Genomic DNA, 21,347 nt, shown 5'->3' on the forward strand with positions numbered 1-21,347 from the left:
TGTCCCCTTTTGCTCCCTGTTTCTGTGGATTACCTGGATGACTGACTCAATTCTGAGGGTAAATCTGTGAAACTGCTACTGTTACATTGGAGACCACCAAGGGTACTTTAAGAGACCCTAACAACAGGCCCATAACTATGAGTCTTCTGGAATGGCACTCCAGGTAGCAATGCCTGGGTAGGTTTCCCGCCTCCTGTAAGGAAGGTGCCTGTGTCACGGAAGGGCTTGTGCTTTGCTCTGACTCAAGAATGAGCATGCAGGACAGTACAAGAACATACATGAAGTTGAGACTGAGGACTCAGTAGTTCAGATGTCCCACCTCTGCTTAACTTGCCTTGGCACCGAGAAGTAAAGCACTTCCATCTCCCCACACATGTCCCTCCCTCACTGGCCAATCTCTCTCTTCTTTTTTTTTTTTTTTTCAAAGAACAAGGCCATCAAGTTAGAGTGAAATGGGTTCTAGAATGGGAGTCCAGCCCAAGGGAATGCACCTGGGGGCTTGTCTCAGTTCTGCCACAAGTTTGCTGTGTTCCTGGACAAATAATTTAACTTCTCTGAATCTCAGGGTTTTTTACCTGTGTGAGGGATTAGAGTAGATGATTGTTAAGTTCTCTTCTAGATCTGAAAGTTGATATCTGAAACTATTTTTTTTTAAATAATGGGGTTAATATTGCTGCTGATGGTTTACAAAATAATATCAGTATCTATTTATTAATCTTCACACTACTTTGGGCCTGTGGCAGTGTGGCAGTGGTTGCAATTCAGGTGTAGAAAGAAAGTTCCCTTTAGAAACTCAAGATAGCCTGGATGGACCACTTTGATTTTAACATCATCACTGATGCATTCCCCTGGGCCCAGGATTACAACTGAAAACTCCTGTTTTTTGCCTTAATCCTGTAGAATGACATTCCAGATGGCACATATGGTGACTACCATGTTTTCTGTTTTCAGTGTTTTTGTTCTTCTTAGACATGCAAATGTAAACATACGGAGAAGAGCTGTGTTTGTCTCTGATGTCTCATTCTGTGAAATCAGAGTAGATGTGATTTTTAACTCTTTTCTTCTCACATTTTACAGCTTTGATAGAATTCATATACCATACAACTCACCAATTTAAAGTATACAATTAAACAGTTTTCAGCATATTCAGAGTCAGGCAACCATCACCACAATCAATTTTAAGGCATTTTCATCACCCCAAAAAGAAACCCTGGAGCAGTTTACAGTCATTCCCCATGACTCCTTAACCCTCCTCTGCCCCAGCACTAGGCACCCCCGGACCTACCTTCTGTCTTTATGCGTATGTGCTATTGTGCAGAACACTAGCATCCTTGGTTCTTTTTACAGGGGAACTCATTATGGACTGAAAGTTTGTATCTCCCCCAAATTCATATGGTGAATCCCCAAGCCTGAGATATTTGGAGATCGGGCCTTTATGGAGTTAACTAAGGTTAAAAATGTGGTCATAAGGATGGGGTCCTGAAACGATACGAACAGTGTCCTTGTAAGAAGAGAACTGAGACAGCACCTTCTCTTTATCTCTCTCTACCATGTGTAGGCACAGCAAGAAGGTAGCAGTCTATAGGCCAGGAAAAGGTCCCTCACCAGGAACGGAATCGGCTGGCACCTTGATCTGGAACTTCCAGCCTCCAAAACCTCGAGAAAATAAGTTTCTGTTGGGTAAAACCACCCAGTCTGTGGTATTTTGTCATGGCAGCCCTAGCCGACCAATAGAGCACGATAGGTAAAAATAGTAGTCTCAAAATAACTTACAGTGTCCAAGGCTACTGGGATCTTTACAGTACACCCTCCTTCCCAATGAGCAAATGTCTTATAGTCATACCAGACCTAGAAAGTAATAGAGTCCAGTAAAAAAGAGTACATAAGCAACTCTGCTCACCATTTCATTAGTCAGCAAAATATCCACTTACCTGGATTTCAAATAACCAGAAAGCTAAAATAAATATAACTTAAAAAATACATTGGGTAGAAGTTAGGAAGAATATGCGCTTTTAAGAAGATCCCAAAGGACTATGGCTGATTAATTTAACTAAAAGGCCATTTGTTTTGTATTCATCCAAAAGCTACCGATTGAACAATCTACCATGTGCCCAGCACTGTGCCAGGTGCTGAATATACATGACTGAACAGAAAAGACATAGTTTCTGTCCTCATGGATCTTATAATCCATTTGGCTTATAAAAACTTAATGCTTCTAGTAGTGAAAGAGGTGATGGAGAAAAGAAAAAAACAACAACAAAGAAGACAAGCACATTGCAGGCAAATCAATTACAAAAGAGGCAGGAGAAAAGGAAGCATCAGAGAAGGAAACATCTGGGAAGACAACAAATGGAAACTTGAATTACTATTATAGTATCTTTTTTTTTTTTAAACAAAGCACAATTCAAGAATACGGTTGCTATCTATCAAGGGGGTTTAGTTGCTGAAGTACCAATAAGGTCTCTAAAGTAATTTGATGGGATAAATTCTTAAGATATCATCAGAAGCAGAATGAAAACAAACATCTTTTTCTTTCTTCTAGCTCAGTACACTTTCTGGCAGCCCTGGAGTCTATTTTGCAAGTTCACCTCCAGGGATTACCACATCCTTTATACGGCAAGTTTGTGAAGCAAGAGAAACAATCACAGAACAGTCCAGGAAATAGTGCTGAAGGAACATAATACACACTCACAACGATGTGTTTGGAATGATGACAGATCACGAATAAAACTCTTGACTAAGTTGGAAAGGGAGCCAGTTCCTCTTAATGGGAACCCACCACTTTTGCTGGAATCAACTTGAGAAATTCTCAGCAAAAATATCTGGCAGGGCATTTATTCAGCAATTGTTGCATTTAACCTTTTCGTCTGGTTTCTACTTGGCAGGGGAACCTTAGTAAACAGCCCTCATCTTCAGAACTCCAAATAACTGGAGAAACCAAGAGGACAGACCATAGTTCATGAACATTCTGGAGAGAAGCCTGGTTATTGTTCTGTCAATAATGACAAGCATAGTAGGTGGAACCATCGCCCCTCAAAAAGATGTATTCACGTCACAATCCCTGGAAGGAATGAATACTACCTTCTATGGTCTCAGGTTTGATTAAGTTAAAGATCCTGAGACAAGGAGGTTATCCCAGATTATTCAGGTGGGCCTTCAATGTGACCACAAGTGTCCTTGTAAGAGACAGAGACACACAGAGGAAAAGGCAACGTGAAGATAGGTGAGACTGCAGTGACATGGCTACAAACCAAGGAAGCCCAGGGTTGCTGGCAACCTCCAGAAGCTAAGAGGGAGGCATGAACAGATTCTCCCTCAGGGCCTCCAGAAGAAACCAACCCTGACGACACCTTGATTTCAGACTTCAAGCCTCCAGAATTGTGAGAGAATAAAGTTTTGTTGTTTTAAGCCACTAGGTTTGTGGTAATTTGTTACAGAAGCCTCAAGAAACTAAAAGAACAACCAAACATGTAAAGCTATGTTGAGGGAGAGCATGGCGCTGGATGTGGTTTCATGGGGTTGCCAGCCCAGCACCTGACAGTAATGAGCAGCGAGCGTGGCCTGGCTCAGCTACCTTGCCACTTGCCTTGACAGTCCATGACTATGTGGCCTGGCAGTCCCATGCCAGCTCCATACCTGCATGGCTCTTCCCCTGCCTGCTGAACCGTGTGGCATGCTCCAGTGCTCAAGGATGCTCTCTAAGGTCTGTCTCCTTCCTGCTCTCCCTTCCACACCCTCCTCCCTTAGTCTGGTGACCTGAGTTTTGCTCCAGCTCTTCTCCTGGCCCCTCTGGATTTATCTGTGGCCTGTCTTTGGAGGCTGCTCTTATTACCCATGGCTCTCTGCCTGCAGACTGCCGGTATTCCCTCCTCTCCCCTGTGCCCTGCCTGGGTTCAGTGCCCTGGGCTCCGGCAGGTCTAGGATGATATTTTATACCTGGGACAGTAATTAGTGACAATAACTAATAAAAGAGCAGAGGAATTTGGGAGGGGAGTCACTATTTTTACTTTTTACCCACTTCAGAGAGTGTATTGAGACCAGCTTTTGGTACCAAAAACTCAGGATTCAGATAGAGCCAGACCAAAAAGCAAAGTCACTTTATATCTGCTTTCCCCCAGAGTTTGATACCTCATAGCACACTGAAGATTTCTTCCTACCCCAAGCCTCGGTGTGTTTATCAGGACTCACTTTTACTAGTCAAAGTGTGAAGATTAAAAATCATTCTGATCCTCCTTGGAATCCTCACCAATTCATCTTTCTCCCTCCTCTCTTCCATTAAGTTTCTTGACCTCTGAGGACAGTGGTCATGACTTATTATAATCATTACTTGCTATAGTCATCTGGGGTGTGTTCACAAACACATGATGAAGAAATCTCTTTCCTAAAAGAAAAGAAGGGATGAGAGATATGAGACATATCAGATATGTGGCTGTTTGTTATTACTCTTACCTCGTTTGATCCTGGAAGAAACACATCAACTGTGGTGGCTTTTGGTTCTGTGACTGGATGAACCAATAATGCATTCCCTAAGTAACGGAGAGGAAATAAAGTTGAGTATCATTATAAGAGGTCTAAAAATCTCCTTTCTCTTTAACTGAGTGCTAGCTATCATGGTGTTACAGACCTCCCAGCTGTGAACTTCGGAGAGGCAGAGACTGAGTTGAACCAATGATTCGTCAGAGAGATGCACTTATAGAAAGAGGGCAGGCGCTCAAAGAGGTGAGCTCAAAAAGGTCATCACCTGTCATTAATGCACTCTGGGTATACTGAGATTATAGGAAGAGACTCTAACACAGTCCATCGGTCTCATTTTGTGTCTAACTGCTAGTGTGTCAGTAGTCAAAGCACCCCCATTGCTCCTTTCTAAGTGCTTCACTGTTTGCTGTCAGTGACACTGATGATGGGGAGCCCACAACTATTATCCAGAAGTGTGGTCAGTGTGGGTGCTCGGAACCTCTTGCTTGGAGTTATCATCAAAGACGCTGCAGTTTTCTTTTTCTTTTTTTTTTTTTTCCTAGAGACAGGTGACAGGGTCTCACTCTGTTCCCCAAGTGGGAGTGCAGCAGTGCAATCACAGCTTACTGCAACCTCTAACTCCTGGGCTCATGTAATCCTCCAGCCTCAGCCTCTGAGTAGCTAGGATGACAGGTACATACCCACCGTGCCCAGCTAATTTTTAAAATTTTTGTAGTGACAGAGTCTTGCTATATTGCCCAGGCTAATCTCAAACTCCTCAATTTAGGCGATCTCATACTCGGCCTCCCACAGTGTTGGGATTACAGGTATGAGCCACCATGCCTGGCCTCTAGTTTTCTTAAAGGCAATCTGGATTATTAAATTTGCTTTGACCTTGGCACAACACGTATGTAAAATTCACCCACTTACTACTTTGCTCTTTTATTCAATAAATACTTATTTTGAGTGCCTACAGCATGCCGGGCACCATGCTAGGCTCTGGGGATATAGTGGCCAATAAGACAAGCGTGGCTCCTGACCTTATGGAGTTTACAGTTAGTGAAAACAAATATTAAAAAATAATTACAAATTAATTAGAATTAAGACAAATACCAAAAGAGGCAAAATTACAAAATGGAATGAAAGTTACATAATAAGAGGGGCTGATTTTTACTAGGTAGAATAAGGTATAAGGAAACAAGGAGTGGTCAGGGAAGTTTCTCCAAAGCAGTGACTATTAAACTGAGACCTAATGATGAGTGGAGACTTAAAGAACTCAGAAATGGGGCTGGGCATGGTGGCTCACACCTGTAATCCCAGCACTTTGGAAGGCCGAAGCGGATGGATCACCTGAGGTCAGGAGTTCGAGATTAGCCTGGGCAGCAAGACGAAACCCCATCTCTACTAAAAACAGAAAAAATTAGCCAGGCATAATGGCGCATGCCTGTGATCCCAGCTACTCGGGAGGCTGAAGTGGGAGGATTGCTTGAGCCCCGGAGGCAGAGGTTGCAGTGAGCCAAGATTACACCACTGCACTCCAGCCTGGGTGACGGAGTGAGGCTCCATCTCAAAAAAAAAAAAAAAAAAAATAGAACTCAGAAATGAGATTCACCCTTTGGGGAACAGTATATTTAGCCTGGCTTCTTGAGCCCTGCTACTAAGCTGATAAAATTCTATGTTCTGGATTTGATAGTTAATCTTTGTCAAAGAAGAGGTCAACCAAAGAAAAATCCTATTATTGCATATGAAATAAGCTCTTCTGGTTTTTTTACTATCACCACCTGGGCTGTTTTTTAGTACTTCCCTTCCCCGAAGTGATCTCACAGGATTAGAGGAGTGAACCCAGAACAAGAATCCTAAATGACATCCACAAATAAGTCAGCAAGAACAATACTATGAGAACTACATCACAACAGAATGGAGGTATGATCCTACTAATAATGCATTAGAAATTTTAGGCCGGGCGCGGTGGCTCAAGCCTGTAATCCCAGCACTTTGGGAGGCCGAGGCGGGCGGATCACGAGGTCAGTAGATCGAGACCATCCTGGCTAACACGGTGAAACCCCGTCTCTACTAAAAATACAAAAAATTAGCCAGGCGTGGTGGCGGGCGCCTGTAATCCCAGCTACTCGGGAGGCTGAGGCAGGAGAATGGCGTGAACCCGGGAGGCGGAGCTTGTGGTGAGCCGAGATTGCGCCACTGCACTCCAGCCTGGGGGACAGAGAAAGACTCTGTCTCAAAAAAAAAAAAAAAAAAAAAGAAATTTTGGTGAAGGAATTTCCTATATTTTTATTTTTTGTCTTTCTTGGAATTAGGAACTTTTTTTATTGCTCTTTTATTAGAAAATATAATAAAAACATAATTACACTTTTTATAATGACTGTAATCAATCAAGAAATGCTTGGCCAGGCCCACTGGCTCACGCCTGTAATCCCAGCACTTTGGGAGGCCGAGGTGGGTGGATCATGAGGTCAGGAGTTCAAGATCAGCCTGGCCAAGATGATGAAACCCTGTCTCTACTAAAAATACAAAAATTAGCCGGGCTTGGTGGCGGGCACATATAATCCCAGCTGCTCAGGAGGCTGAGGCAGAGAATTTCTTGAGACCGGGAGGCGGAGGTTGCAGTGAGTCGAGATCGCATCACTGCACTCCAGCCTGGGTGACAGAGTGAGACTCCGTCTCAAAAAAAAAAAAAAAAAAGAAATGCTCACCCAACATGTATTCATCTTCCATATGAAAAGTCTTTAGTTCATCAGGGAACTCTACCCACAGAGGCCTGGGGAAAGAAAAAAACTGTTTTAACATTATAGACATCTTATTGCCATCAATCACTTATATTTTTAGTTTTGTTTTTAGATGGATCTCGCTCTGTTGCCCAGACTGGAATGCAGTGGTGCTATCTCGGCTCACTGCAGTCTCCACCTCTTGGGTTCAACCGATTCTCCTGCCTCGGTCTCCCAAGTAGCTGGGGTTACAGGCACACACTACCACGCCCAGCTAATTTTTGTATTTTTAGAGACAGGGTTTCACCATATTGGTCAGGCTGGTCTCAAACTCCTGACCTCAGATGATCCTCCCACCTCGGCCTCCCAAAGTGCTGGGATTACAGGTGTGAGACACCACGCTTGGCCTATTTCCAGTTTTATAACTATTCAAAGGAAATGGGAACGTGCCAAAGAGCCAAGACTCTTTTTCATATGATTCAAGCCTAAGCCTGGGAAAATAAGTTATTCTTCATGAGAAGATATTTATAGGTTAAATACTGAATGAATTTTATTACAAAGTCACTTCCTTTTTCTTTGAAATATCTCTATTCTGTCTCCTATCAAATATTCACACTTTAGTCAGAAAGCAGTAGGGGATCTAGTTTTTATCTTCTGTGTCCCCAGCAGCCAGCACCCTGTTCACCGCTGCTGCTCAATAAGCCTGTTGAAACTTGATTAAACATGTAGCTTTTCTTCACCTTCCTCTTGAAATCACTGTAATTACTGCATTCTTTAATCACTGAGATCTTCTATTACAGATTGGTTGCTGGAGTCCCTGAATGGATGAAGCTTTTTTACCTCATGACAGGTTGGGAAGCCACATGTGCATGGTAGAACAGAGAATACCAGTAAGGCAGGAGGCCATAGCGCTCTCTGATGGCTTCTCGGATGAGCCGGGTGTGTTCCTCCCCAAAGAGCCAGGGCTCCCGTCGCTTGGTGTTCATGGTGGCATGTCCACGGAAGAAGGGCTGGTAGGCTCCGGCCTGGTACCAACGCACTAGCAGCTCTGTCTCTGGATTCCCAATGAACCCGCCTATGTCAGCTGGAAGCAAAAGAAGGCCAAGTGAGGCAACCAAGCTTTGAATAAATGATGCACACAGGGAAATTAAGGTCTTGAAGACAGACAGGAGAAAAGCACAGTATACGCAGTCCAAATGACAGGATAAAGCCGTGGCCTCAAACAGGTGACCCCTTACTACATAATTCAGCCTGTCTGGGGATCTGACAACGGGCTCTTAGAATATTACTTTCTTGTCAAAAGGTCAGAGGCTTTATTTCAAGATCAATATTCCTGTATGTTCCCCAAACCAGATAACCCAGACACTGAAAAACGTCTGCCTGATTAAATAACTGTGTGTGTGTGTGTGTGTGTGTGTGTGTGTGTGTGTGTGTGTGTGTGTGTTGGAGGGGGATGGTTGGCAACTGATTTCCTTTGGAAGCAAGAGCTGAACTAAGATAAAAACAGAAAGAACTGAAGAGAAGCAGATAATCAGAAGTAGAGGTTCTGATTATCAGAATAGAATTCCATGCTGGGCCATTGAGTGGTATATACATATTCCTTGTATTGTACATGGACCAATGCAATAAAAACACGTGCATCAAAAGAATATTAATTTGCTTCTACTCCTACAGGAAACAAGGAGCAGCTGGAACTGCAGTCATCTTGAGCCCCTTCCACATTGAGATCTCTCATCTACAGATAATTCTTAGGATGCAGGGAAGATAGTCCATCGGAAAATCTTATTTTAACTAAATTTATCTTTCTCAAAAGCATATCTTTTTGTTTTAGTACAGTTAAAATATGCCACAGAATTTTAAATCTGCTGAGTAAAAAGAATTTCTGTAAGACTGACTTTCTGATCTGCTAAATTCCTTGTAGTTCTATTTTTCTCACTTTCAAGAAGAAAAGATAGCTGTCAGGAAGAGAAACTTAGTTATCAAGAACGTCTAGGAAGGAAGTGATAAGAAAATGGCTCTGGCTCCCTTTCTGACAACTTGATTTCATGTCCTCAACACAGACCAGACAGAAATAGCTCTGAGGCATGCCTTTCACTCTCCTTTCTAACCTGCTCATCTTCACTTTCTCACATTTTCTCTTTCCCACATTTATGTCTGCCCACAACAGCTAATGAGAAGGGATTTGTATCCAGCTTTGATGAAAACACCCTCATTTTTTATTTCCTTGCACTTCAAGCCTCAAAGTACTCATCTTACCTCCACAAAAAGAGATCCCAGTAATGCTGAGAGTGAGTAACATTGGGATAGAAATTTTCAAGTTGCTCCATTCTGCTGTGTTGTCGCCTGTCCACACGGCACCTTTGGTCACCAGCAACAATGTATTAAAATCACAAATCAACCTATGCGTTCAATTTCCTATGTAGATTCCTTATTTGTAAAAGACAACTTAATGAAAAGGAAAACCGATTTCTTGCCTTAAAATAAATTCTAACTTTCTACAATGAAAAGTATCAATTTTCTAATGTGAAAAGTTATTAAAATCTACAAAACAAGCATTCTAGGAAAATATTCTGAAATTGCACTTATTTTTGAAGTATAATTTAGGTCTGATAGAGGAGGAACCCTTTGAAAAATCAACTTTAAGATATAATTTGCATATAATACATGTGGTTTTTTTTTTTTTTTTTAGATGGAGTCATGTTCTCACTTGCCCAGGCTGGAGTGTAGTGCTGCGATCTCGGCTCACTGCAACCTCTGCCTCCTGGGGTTCAAGTGAGTCTCCTGCCTCAGCCTCTCAAGTAGGTGGGATTACAAGCGTGCATCATCACACCTGGCTAAATTTTGTATTTTTAGCAGAGAGGGGTTTCACCATGTTGGCCAGGCTAGTCTCGAACTCCTAGCCTCAAGTGATCCACCTGCCTTGGCTTCCCAAAGTGCTGAAATTATAGGCGTGAGCCACCATGCCCAGCCTCTTCATGTATCTTCTTTTGTAAAGTGTCTACAGAAATCTTTTGCTCATTAAAAAAAAATATTTAAGTTCAGGGGTACATGCACAGGTGTGTTATGTTAGTAAACTCGTGTGTCACAGGAGTTTGTTGTACAGATTACTTTGTCATTTTGTCACCCTGATGTTAAGCCTAATACCCATTAGTTATTTTTCCCGATCCTCTTCCTCTTCCCACCCTCTATTCTCAGGTAGGCCCCAGTATCTGTTGTTCCCCTCTATGTGTCCATTTGTTCTCATCATTTAGCTCCCACTCCTAAGTGAGAACATGTGGTATTTGGTTTTCTGTTTCTGCATTAGTTTGCTAAGGATAATGGCCTTCAACTCCATCCATGTTCCTGCAAAGGGCATGATCTCATTCATATATATATATATATATATATATATAAATTTAATAAAAAAGAAAAATCAAAGACCAGATCACAGGCAAGGTATATCATTCTTTTTTATGGCTGCATAGTATTCCATGGTGTATATGTACCACATTTTCTTTATCCAGTTTACCACTGATAGGCATTTAAGTTTATTCCATGTCTTTGCTATTGTGAACAGTGCTGCAGTAAATATACACGTGCATGTGTCTTTATGACAGAATGATTTGTATTCCTTTGGGTGTATACCTAGTAATGGGATTGCTGGGTCAAATGGTAGTTCTGTTTTTAGTTATTTGAGGAAACATCACATTGCTTTCCACAATGGTTAAACTATTTTACACTCCTACCAGCAGTGTATAAGCATTCTCCTTTCTCTGCAACCTTGCCAAGCATGTTACCTTTTCACTTTTTAATAACAGCCATTCTGAATGGTGTGAGTGGTATTTCATTGTGGTTTTGATACACTTTTTTCTATTGATCAGTGATGTTGAACTTTTTTTCCTATGCTTGTTGGCCACATGTATGTCTTCTTTTGAAAAGTGTCTGTTCATGTTCTTTGCCCACTTTTTAATGGGGCTGTTTGTTTTTTCTCATATATTTTCTTAAGTTCCTTATAGATGCTGGATATTAGACCTTTGTCAGATGCATACTTTGTAAATATTTCCTCCCATTCTGTACATTGTCTGTTGACTCTATTGATAGTTTCTTTTGCTGTGCAGAAGCTCTTTAGTTTAATTAGATCCCATTTGTCAATTTTGCTTTTGTTGTGATTGTTTTTGGTGTCCTCATCATGAAATCTTTGCCTATTCCCATGTCCAGAATAGTAATGCCTAGGTTGTCTTCCAGGGTTTTTATATAGTTTTGGGTTTTACTTTTAAGTCTTTAATCCATCGTGAGTTAATTTTGTATAAGGTATATGAAAGGAGTCCAGTTTCAATCTTCTGCATATGGCTTGCCAGTTGTCCCACCACCACTTATTGAATAGGGAGTCCTTTCCCCATTGCTTGTTTTTGTCAGCTTTGTCAAAGATCAGATGGTTGTGGGTGTGCAACCTTATTTCTGGGCTCTCTATTCTGTTCCATTGGTCTACATGCCTGTTTTTGTGCCAGTATCATGTTGTTTTGGTTACTGCAGGCTTGTAGTAGTTGGAGGTTGGGTAGCATATTGTCTCCTGCTTTGTTCTTTTTGCTTAGGACTGCCTTGGCTATTCAGGCTCTTTTTTTTTTTTGGTTCCATATGAATTTTAAAATAGTTTTTTCTAGTTTTGTGAAGAATGTCATTGGTAGTTTGACAGGAATAGCATTGAATCTATAAATTGCTTTGGGCAGTACGGCCATTTCAACAATATTGATTTTTCCTATCCATGAGCATGGAATGTTTTTCCATTTGCTTGTGTCATCTCTGATTTCTTTGAGCAGTGTTTTGTAGTTCTCATTGTAGAGATCTTTCACCTCACTGGTTAGCTGTATTCCTAGGTATTTTCTTCTTTTTGAGGCAATTGTGAATGGGACTATGCTCCTGATTTGGCTCTAGGCTTGACTGTTGTTGGTGTATAGAAACGCTAATGATTTTTATATGTTGATTTTGTATCCTGAGACTTTGCTGAAGTTGTTTATTAGCTTAAGGAGCCTTTGGGCTGAGACTGTGGGGTTTTCCAGACACAGAGTCATGTCATCTGCAAATAGGAATAGTTTGACTTCCTCTCTTTCTATCTGGATGCGCTTTCTTTCTTTCTCTTGCCTGACTGCTCTGGCCAGGACTTCTTCCAGTACCATTTTGAACAGGAGTGGTGAGAGAGGGCATCCTTGTATTGTGCCAGTTTTCAAGGGCAATGCTTCCAGCTTTTGCCCATTTAGTATGATGTGGGCTGTGGATTTGTCAAATATGCCTCTTATTATTTTGAGGTAAGTTCCTTCAGTACCTAGTTTGCTGAGAGTTTTTAACAAGAAGGGATGGTGAATTTTATTGAAAGCTTTTTCTGCATCTATTGAGATGATCATGTGGTTTTTGTCTTTAGTTCTGTTTATGTGATGAATCACATTTATTGACTTGGGTATGTTAAACCAACTTTGCATTCCAACGATAAAGCCTTCTTGATCATGGTGGATAAGCTTTTTGATGTGCTGCTGAATTCAGTCTGCCAGTATTTTGTTGAGGATTTTTGCATCAATGTTCATCGAAGACACTGGCTTGAAATTTTCTCTTTTTTGTGTCTCTGCCAGGTTTTGGCATCAGGATGATGCTGGCATCATAGAATGAGTTACGGAGGAGTCCCTCCTCCTCAATTTTTTGAAATATTGTCAGTAGAAATGGTATCAGCTCTCCTTTGTACATCTGGCAGAATTGGGCTGTGAATCTGTCTGGTCCTGGGCTATTTTTGATTGGTAGGTTTTTTACTACTGATTCAATTTTGGAGCTTGTTATTGGTCTTTTCAGGGATTCAATTTCTTCTTGGTTCAGTCTTAGGAGGGTATATGTGTCCAGGAATTTATCCACTTCTCCTAGATTTTCTCCTTTGTAATTTCTAACTGTGTTTATTTGGATCATCTCTCTTCTTTATTAGTCTAGCTAGCAGTCTATCTATTTTATTTTATTTTTCAGAAAACCAACTCTTAAAGTAGGTTGTCTTTCTTATTATTATTGAGTAGTAAAAGTTCTTTATATATTCTGGATACAAGTATTTTGGCAGATATATCTGTATATGTATATTTCAAATATTTTTTTCCTCAGTCTGTGGCTTGCCATTTCATTTTCTTACCAATGTCTTTGAAAAGGCAGACATTTTAAAATTTTGATGAAGTCTAATTTGTCATTTTTTTATGATTCATGCTTTTTGTGTCCTAAGAAATTTTTGTCTATTTCAAAGCCATAAAGATTTTCTACTGGCCAGGTGCGGTGGCTCACGCCTGTAATCCCAGCACTTTGGGAAGCCAAGGAGGGCAGATCACTTGAGGTCAAGAGTTTAAGACCGGACTGCCCAACATGGTGAAACCCTGTCTCTACTAAAAATGCAAAAGTTAGCCAGGTGTGGTGGTGGGCACCTGTAATCCCAGCTACTCAGGAGGCTGAGGCAGGAGAATCACTTGAACTCGGGAAGTGGAGGTTGCAGTGATCCGAGATGACACCACTGCAGTCCAGGCTGGGCAACAGAGTGAGACTCCATCTCAAAAAAAAAAAAAAAAAAAAAAAAAGATTTTATTCTGTTTTTTTCCAGAAGTTAGGTTGTATTTTTAGCTTTTAAAATGAGTTAATTTTTTAGTTTAATTTTGAATATGGTATGAGGTAGGGGTGTAGTTTCATTTTTTCCCCACACAGATATCCAGTTGTTTCAGAACCATTTACTGAAAAAAAATTATAATTTCTCCATTAAATTGCCTTGGAAACTTTGTTGCAAAAACGGTTGATCACATATGTGTTGGATACTCTGGATTCTCTACTCTGTTCCATTAATCTATGTACCTATTTCTTCCCACCTCCACCACCCCCTGCTCCCAAAGAAAACTCTAAAAAATTTGAGAGAAGTGTTACAGGCCATAAAGGGGAGACATAATAACAGTAGCAATAACAATAATTAACATTTATTTAACCCATACTGAGCCAGGTGTTATGCTGAATAGTTTGCTGGTATTATCCTACTTAATAATCACAACAATCCTATCAGATAAACACTATTATAAACTCAATTTTACAGATGAGGGAAGTATAGCAAACAATGGATACATAATCTACCCAGAGTTACACAGTTATTAAGTGGTAGAGGCAGGATTTGAGCCCAGGCACTCTGATGCCTAAGCCAGTGTTCTTGTTCTTATTTACTGAAGAGTTGCTAAGAGTTTGTGATGACAGATTATATACCACCAAAGACAGCCATAAAAGGGAAAGTCTTATTTTACTAAATATATACTACTCCTGAAGCATTTTTGTCTATCTTCTACCAAAATAGTTTTGGTAGCTATTTTTGTTTTAATCTTTCATAGAAATTTTAGGCTGCCCTATGGCCAGGTAAAAAAAAATTTTATTTTTATTTTTTTTTGAGATGGAGTTTCACTCTGTGGCCCAGGCTGGAGTGCAGTGGTGCAATCTTGGCTCACTGCAACCTCCACCTCCCTGTTTCAAGAAATTCTCCTGCCTCAGCCTCCTGAATAGCTGGGACTACAGGCACGTGCCCCTATGCCTGACTCATTTTTGTATTTTTAGTACCAGGGTTTCACCATGTTGGCCAGGCTGGTCTCAAACTCCTAACCTCAAGTGATCTGCCCACCTGCCTCAGAAAAGTGCTGGGATTACAGACATAAGCCACTGCTCCTGACCAAAAAATATACTTTTTTTTTTTTTTTTTTTTGAGACAGAGTTTTGCTCTTGTTGCCCAGGCTGGAGTGCAATGGCGCGATCTCTGTTCACTGCAACCTCTGCCTCCCAGGTTCAAGTGATTCTCCTGCCTCAGCCTCCCTCGTAGCTGGGATTACAGGTGTGCGCCAGCATGCCCAGCTATTTTTTTGTTTGTTTGTTTGTTTGTTTTTTAGCAGAGACAGGGTTTCATCATGTTGATCAGGCTAGTTGCAAACTCCTGACCTCAGGTGATCCACCCGCCTCGGCCTCCCAAAGTTCTGGGATTACAGGCGTGAGCCACTGCGCCTGGCCCAAAAGAAATATTTTCAGGGATTGTTCTTTTAAAAAAGTATTCTAATTTCCTCTTAACTTCAAGCGAGATATGTACGTATCTACATAATGATTTTGAAATCCATATGGAGACATTCTTATCAAGAAAGCAAGCTCACGTAAACATGCAGATATTTTCATGTCTCATACCGTTGTTTCGTCAGAAGTTCTCTATGGCTATTGATCGCCGCATATGACTTAACAAAGTAGTGTTTCCTGTAATGTCTTGCTACACAATGAAGCAAAGCTGATAGCTTCACACACACTACTGCAGGCTAAGCAATGGACCAACATAAGAGATCAACAATAACCTAATATTCAAATATTCTGTTATCTTTTTTTAACTGTTGCTGGTAAATGTTTTCATTAAAAATACTTTTTTGTGATTAAAAATGATACTTGTAGACAATTTGTAAAATAAAGTTAGATAAAAGAAAAAAATGAAAATCACTCAAAATCACCAAGGCATTACATTTTCTTATATTTAATTGTCTGCCTATCTATCTACCTACTTATTTACTTAAATTTCTATCTTCCCTTAATCTTTTATAAAATTGAGATAATAAGAAATAAGACTTGATGTTTGATAGATCAATAAGGTGACTATAGTTAGCCTTGATTGTGCATTTTAAAAGAGCTAAAAGAGAATAATTTAAATGTTCCAAGCATAAAGAAAAGATACATATTTAACGTGATAGATATCCCAATTACTCTGATTTGATTATATGAACATATCAAATTATCACACATATCCTGAAAATATGTACATCTAATACATATCAATACAAAATTAGGTTAATATTATAAACACTTAGGCGTTCCTTTTTTTAATTTATCATTATCACAAACATTTTCTCATGCAATTAAAGCTACCATTTAAAATAGCCTTATGAAAATAAAAAAAAGAAAAAAAATTTTTTAAACATAAATAGCCTTACGATAATCTATCATGTTGCTACACCATACTTTTATAACTATTCCCTTATTGTTATGTATTTAGATTTTCTTTCTTACTTTTGTTTCAAGGACTACTGCTGTGTTGAATACCCCTGTACATGAATCTTTGCCTGAGATTGTAATATTTTGGCCCTTTCCAGAATGCCACAGGGCCTGGTTTTCAGGGGTGGAGTGGGAGGCTTAATAATGTCCACAGTATAGTAAGGGCTGGATTCTTTAAACTAGGATCTAAGCTCTCTGTTGTTTATGCAAGGCCAGGGGACTTAAAATAGCCTTCCTGCCATAGGGTGGTTAAGTTGAACCAGATCTGCATTAGCTGGTAAACTGCATCCAGTTATAGATGACCCTGACCACACGCAACAGCCAGGTCTATTTTAAGCCACATTGCTAAGTGGAACAGTTGGTTAACGGAATGTGTTAGAGGTGTATCTCCCTGGCTTTGATAAATCAAAGAGACAGGATCAAAGATGACTATTCCAGCAAACTGAATACTTAGAAGTTACTCTCCCAACAACGAAGTGGCCATTTCTTCAGCGGGAAACAAGTACAAATGACTAAAATTTGTTTATTCTGTCTTATAGGACAAAATCCATACTTCAGGGCATACCACTGTCTACAATCAAAGGCCTGACCAATGGCTATTGAAAAGGAAGGCATCAGCTGAGTGTGGTGGCTCACACCTGTAATCCCAACACTTTGGGAGGCCAAGGTGGGCAGATTGCTTGAGTCCAGGAGTTCGAGACTAGCCTGGGCAACGTGGTGAAACCCTGTCTCTGCCAAAAAATACATACACATATATAAATCAGCTGGGCGTGGTGGTGTGCACCTGTAATCCCAGCTACTCATGAGGCTTAGGTGGGAGGATTGCTTGAGCCCAGGTGGTCAGTGCTGCAGTGAGTCATGACTGTGCCACTGCACTCCAGCCTGGGTGACAAAGTGAGACTCTGTCTCAAACAAACAAATGAAAAAAAAAAAAAAAGGAAAAGGAAGGCATCAACACAGTAACATCACATTCTATAAATGGTTAAAAAAAAAGTTGCTAATGTGTTTTTAAGTCTGATATGAGCCATTCCTTACCATACTTTTGTGATCCAGCAAAGAAAGAACGTGTAAGAACAAAGGGTCTCTCCTTCCCTTTAGATCGTTGTATCAGTCCTTCTGCAGTAGCCATTTGCTATATCACCAAACAAGAAAAATTTCAAAGAGATGATTGGATTTGTACAGACAACCCCAATAAGCTATCTAACATACAAAAAGCAAACAGTAGGCAGGAGCATGAAATGGAAAATATTAAAATAAATCCATCAAATAATTTTCATGGTATTAATGAAACTACTCTAAATTCCCGTATTAAAAGAATGGAAAATTTTCTTTGGTTAACAATAGCAATGAAATAATAATAAACAATCATCTAGCATTTCTTTGGTGCTTACTATTGCTAGGCATTTAATACAATTTTCTCATACAATCTACGTAACAACCTCTGAGACAGACAGTTTTCATTGGTAGGAAAAACTGAGATTCAGAGAGGTTAAATGACTGGTCCTGACCTATATAAGAAAGCTCACTAAGTAAAGCAGTCTACAGTTACTGCAACAGGCTGTTAAAGAGGCAAACACATACTATCTGAAAACTGCTTATATTTAGCCAAAAGCTCCCACTGGAAAATACCAATAGGTAAGAGGGCCACAGGAATACAGTCACAATTTGAAAATAACAAAGAACCATGGGTATACATGAGGGCAAGTGTCTGCCACGTCTTTTGGATGTAGTTGGAAAATGAAAGATAATTTTACCATCTTTATTGAGGAAGCTAAGTACTTAAGGAAGGCTTTACGTTTTTAAAATATACTTATTGAAACTGTGTGTTTGTGTTCTAAATATTGCTTCTCCAGTGTGAATATAAGACTTGCTGTATTTAGATACTTGTGAAATCTTAAAACACTTGTTTTAATTACCTTCATTCACATATTTATACACTGCTTGCATCAATAAAAGGTGGAGGTAGTAGCCAGTGAGTGCCACTTATTAATGGCTCCTATCAAGGCAGAGGTTTTATGTTATAATTAATTTCATAATATTTAAAAGTTCATCAAGTTCATCACGAAAAGAAAAGAAGCAAAGAGATAAATAATAAAAAGTCTTGTATTGGCTACTACCTAAGACTCATTGCAGTTGTCAGAAAAGACACACAAAGAGAAATGAACAGTAGAGGATAGCCATTATAATACAAAGCAAATAACTTTTAGCCAAAAGGCAGGTCACACGAGCCCAGTTTACTTCTTTTTGGATGTCTTACGTGATAAAAACCGTAGATGTTGTGGAGTTCTCTGTGCTCCCAATTGCCATGATGAACGGCATTCTTCTGCATGGTTTGCTCTGGCCCTCTAAAGACAGAGGGTTCATTCATGTCATTCCAAATGAAGAGGATGTCCGTAGATCCCTAGGAAGTAAACCTTGGTCATGACACTCCTACATTGATGATGTCTATATAATAGCTGTCACCATTCCTACCTCATTTTAAAAATTATGTTTATTATCTATGGTCTGTCCTCTTTTCCATTGCTAGAGTATAAGTTCCACAGGGAATGACATTTTGTCTGTTTTGTTCATTAATAAATCCCAGACATCTAGAATAGTACCTGCCCCATAGACAGATCTCAATAAATATTTGCTGATGAATAAAAGAATGCTGCCTTGTGTTGTCTGTGAAATACACATTGCCTGGCAAATTCATTCCAAGACCTCCCTGCAGGACTCCTATGGGAAAGGTTGTGAATGTTCACAATTGGGCTCTTTCTCATTCAACAGATGCTACAACTCTTAACTAAGGGTAACTATAGCTGAACATGACAAGATTCTACCTTCTCTCTAATACTTCGAAAGACTTGACAGCCAATATACCTGTTTGTTAACATGATCTATAGTTTATATTCTACACAAAATTGTTCAATTTAGAGTGGGAAGGGACAGTTGAGTCATCTAGTTAACACGGTATTGCAGAATCCCTGGGTTTTTCTAGAATCGCTTATCTTTCCGCATTTGACTGAATAGCTAAAAAGACAGGGAGTCCCTCAGGCAGCTCATTCCATTATTTTTCAAAAATCCTGCTCCTTGTACATAACATTCTCCTTGCAGAGCCTACCTAGCTTACCTTCTGAGACCCCACAGAATACACTGTCACCTCGCCCACATGAAAGTCTTTCAAATGCCTGGAGGTGGCTTAGTCGTTTTTTTTTTTTTTTTTTTTAATCTTTATTTCTAAACGTGTTCTTCTATGAATAAGGGTAAATGATTTCCAAATATTTAACTACCATATCTTTCCTTTAGAACCATCTAAGGCAGGGATTGGCAAACATTTTTGGTAAAGGTCCAGATAGTAAATATTTCCAACTTTGCAGGCCATGAGGTCTCTTTTTCAATTATTTAACCCTGCCATAGTAGTACAAAAGCAGCCACAGATAATAGGGAAATGAACAGGCATGGCCAGATTTGGCCCAAGGCTTGTCTATCCCTGTACTAAGTTGTTTACTAGTGCCCTAATACTTGATGCCAGAAACTACAGTTTAGTGGTTAAAAGCTGGGCTTACAGGACAAACAGACCTGAGTTCAAATTTTGGTTCCACCACTTACTAGATGCATGACCTTGGCAAGTTTTTAAGCTTCTGTATGTCTCAATTTCCTAATCTATGGGGTTAGATTTAGTTATAGTTCCAACTTCAGAGGGTTACTATGAAGACAAATGGTATGATGCACATAAAGTCGTCCTTAGCACAGTGCTTGGCACACAGCAAGTACTCAATTTGCATTAGGTATCATCATCATCATCACTGCCATCATTAATATCACCATAATTGGTTGAAAACAGTTCTCCAGATGTGGCCTCTCCGGTTTTCTCTGTGGTTCTTATCAGATTATTTAAAGATCATACTTCACTTTTAATGACAAATATGTTGTAAGATATTTTCACACGTATCATCATATTTAAATAACAGTTATGGAATACAATTTTTATATAAAATATATATAGCAATTTGAAAATGTAATAAACCTCTGCTATAAAGTACTTTGATATATCATACAGTCTATTATAACAGAGGTCAAAATCACAGCTTTTGCGCATTTGGTTATGCATATGGCACCTTTCCCAGCACCCCCAGAGTCTGTAATGTGGTGGCCATACTTGCCTTTTAATAAAAGCATTATATATCAAAAGCTACTGAATGGAAAACAATAGTTTTATTCAATCACTTTTTCCGCTTCTTTCACTCTTTCAGGTAACTAGAAAATAACAAAGGAATAAAAACCAACCTGATAAACAGGGAAAGCAAAAAGACTTGAATACCACTCTCTGACTTTGGGATTGGTGAAATCCAGGTAAGAGGAGAGACCTGTGGAGGGAGAACAGTAGGCAGCCTGTCAAGAACAGTGGTCCTCACAGTAAGATGCATTATAAAGAAGATATCAGATGTGAGAGCTGGGAAATGGCCACCTTACATAAACATGAAAGTTGGCTGACAGAGGCATGGTCTGTTGAGAAGTGAATGAAGGTAATGCTGGGCTCCAGTGACAATCACTAGATCTTTCAATATCAGAAGCCCAGGGGAATGCCAATGCACAAGCATCACGACACAGCCTGTCCCTCACTGATGGCCTAAGATAGCCCAAGGAAAGATGGCAAATATCCTGCAGTGATCTCTTGGTTCTTAAAGAGAACAGAGAAGTGTGTTCAAGGGATGTAAAGGGAAAAAAAAGAAAGGGGGCACGGGGTTTCTCTACAGTGCATGGATTTATGATAGATAGTGCTGACTCTTATTTCTAAACAACGTGGTGATTTTCCTTTTGTCCTTGGGGAGTTTCTACCAACGCTTTAAATTAATAACTTTTGAAATGAAGAATCCATAGTCACCAGGGTGGCTGAGGTCACTCATGAAAGCCTGGGAAGTCAAAACTATGGGCTAAAAGGGTGAAGAGCAATCACAAGGAGAGAGCTTGCAGGACCCCCTTTTTTCCTTTCTCCTCCTCCCCTTTTCTTATTCCCCGACTTTTTATCTGTTTGCTTAGAGAAACAGCATGCCACTGAGGTTTGCTTGTTTATTTTTCATTCATTCAATTATTGATTGATAAATACATACAAAGCATACAGTACCAGGTGTTATGAAAGATACAAAAGAA

The 21,347-nt window shown here is 39.9% G+C and overlaps 1 protein-coding gene across 5 annotated transcripts in view; it reads right to left on the minus strand.

Moving 5' to 3' along the window:
• The window catches only part of GANC (glucosidase alpha, neutral C), an 82,609-nt gene that overhangs the window by 6,153 nt on the left and 55,109 nt on the right, over nt 1-21,347 (minus strand). For 3 of the 5 annotated variants that reach the window (XM_030814242.1, XM_030814241.1, XM_030814240.1), the window contains exons 14-21: nt 20,484-20,563; nt 18,472-18,615; nt 17,250-17,346; nt 9,435-9,536; nt 8,019-8,262; nt 7,167-7,231; nt 4,450-4,526; nt 1,774-1,848 (exon numbers count right to left, since the gene is read on the minus strand). In XM_030814242.1, coding sequence (XP_030670102.1) covers nt 1,774-1,848; nt 4,450-4,526; nt 7,167-7,231; nt 8,019-8,262; nt 9,435-9,536; nt 17,250-17,346; nt 18,472-18,615; nt 20,484-20,563 — 884 coding nt within the window. Of the gene's footprint in view, nt 1-1,773; nt 1,849-4,449; nt 4,527-7,166; nt 7,232-8,018; nt 8,263-9,434; nt 9,537-17,249; nt 17,347-18,471; nt 18,616-20,483; nt 20,564-21,347 lie in introns of those variants that run through there. The other 2 variants (XR_004030463.1, XR_004030464.1) reach the window with 2 other exon arrangements.

This window comes from Nomascus leucogenys, chromosome 6, assembly GCF_006542625.1.
Source record: "Nomascus leucogenys isolate Asia chromosome 6, Asia_NLE_v1, whole genome shotgun sequence".
Lineage (NCBI taxonomy): Eukaryota > Metazoa > Chordata > Mammalia > Primates > Hylobatidae > Nomascus > Nomascus leucogenys.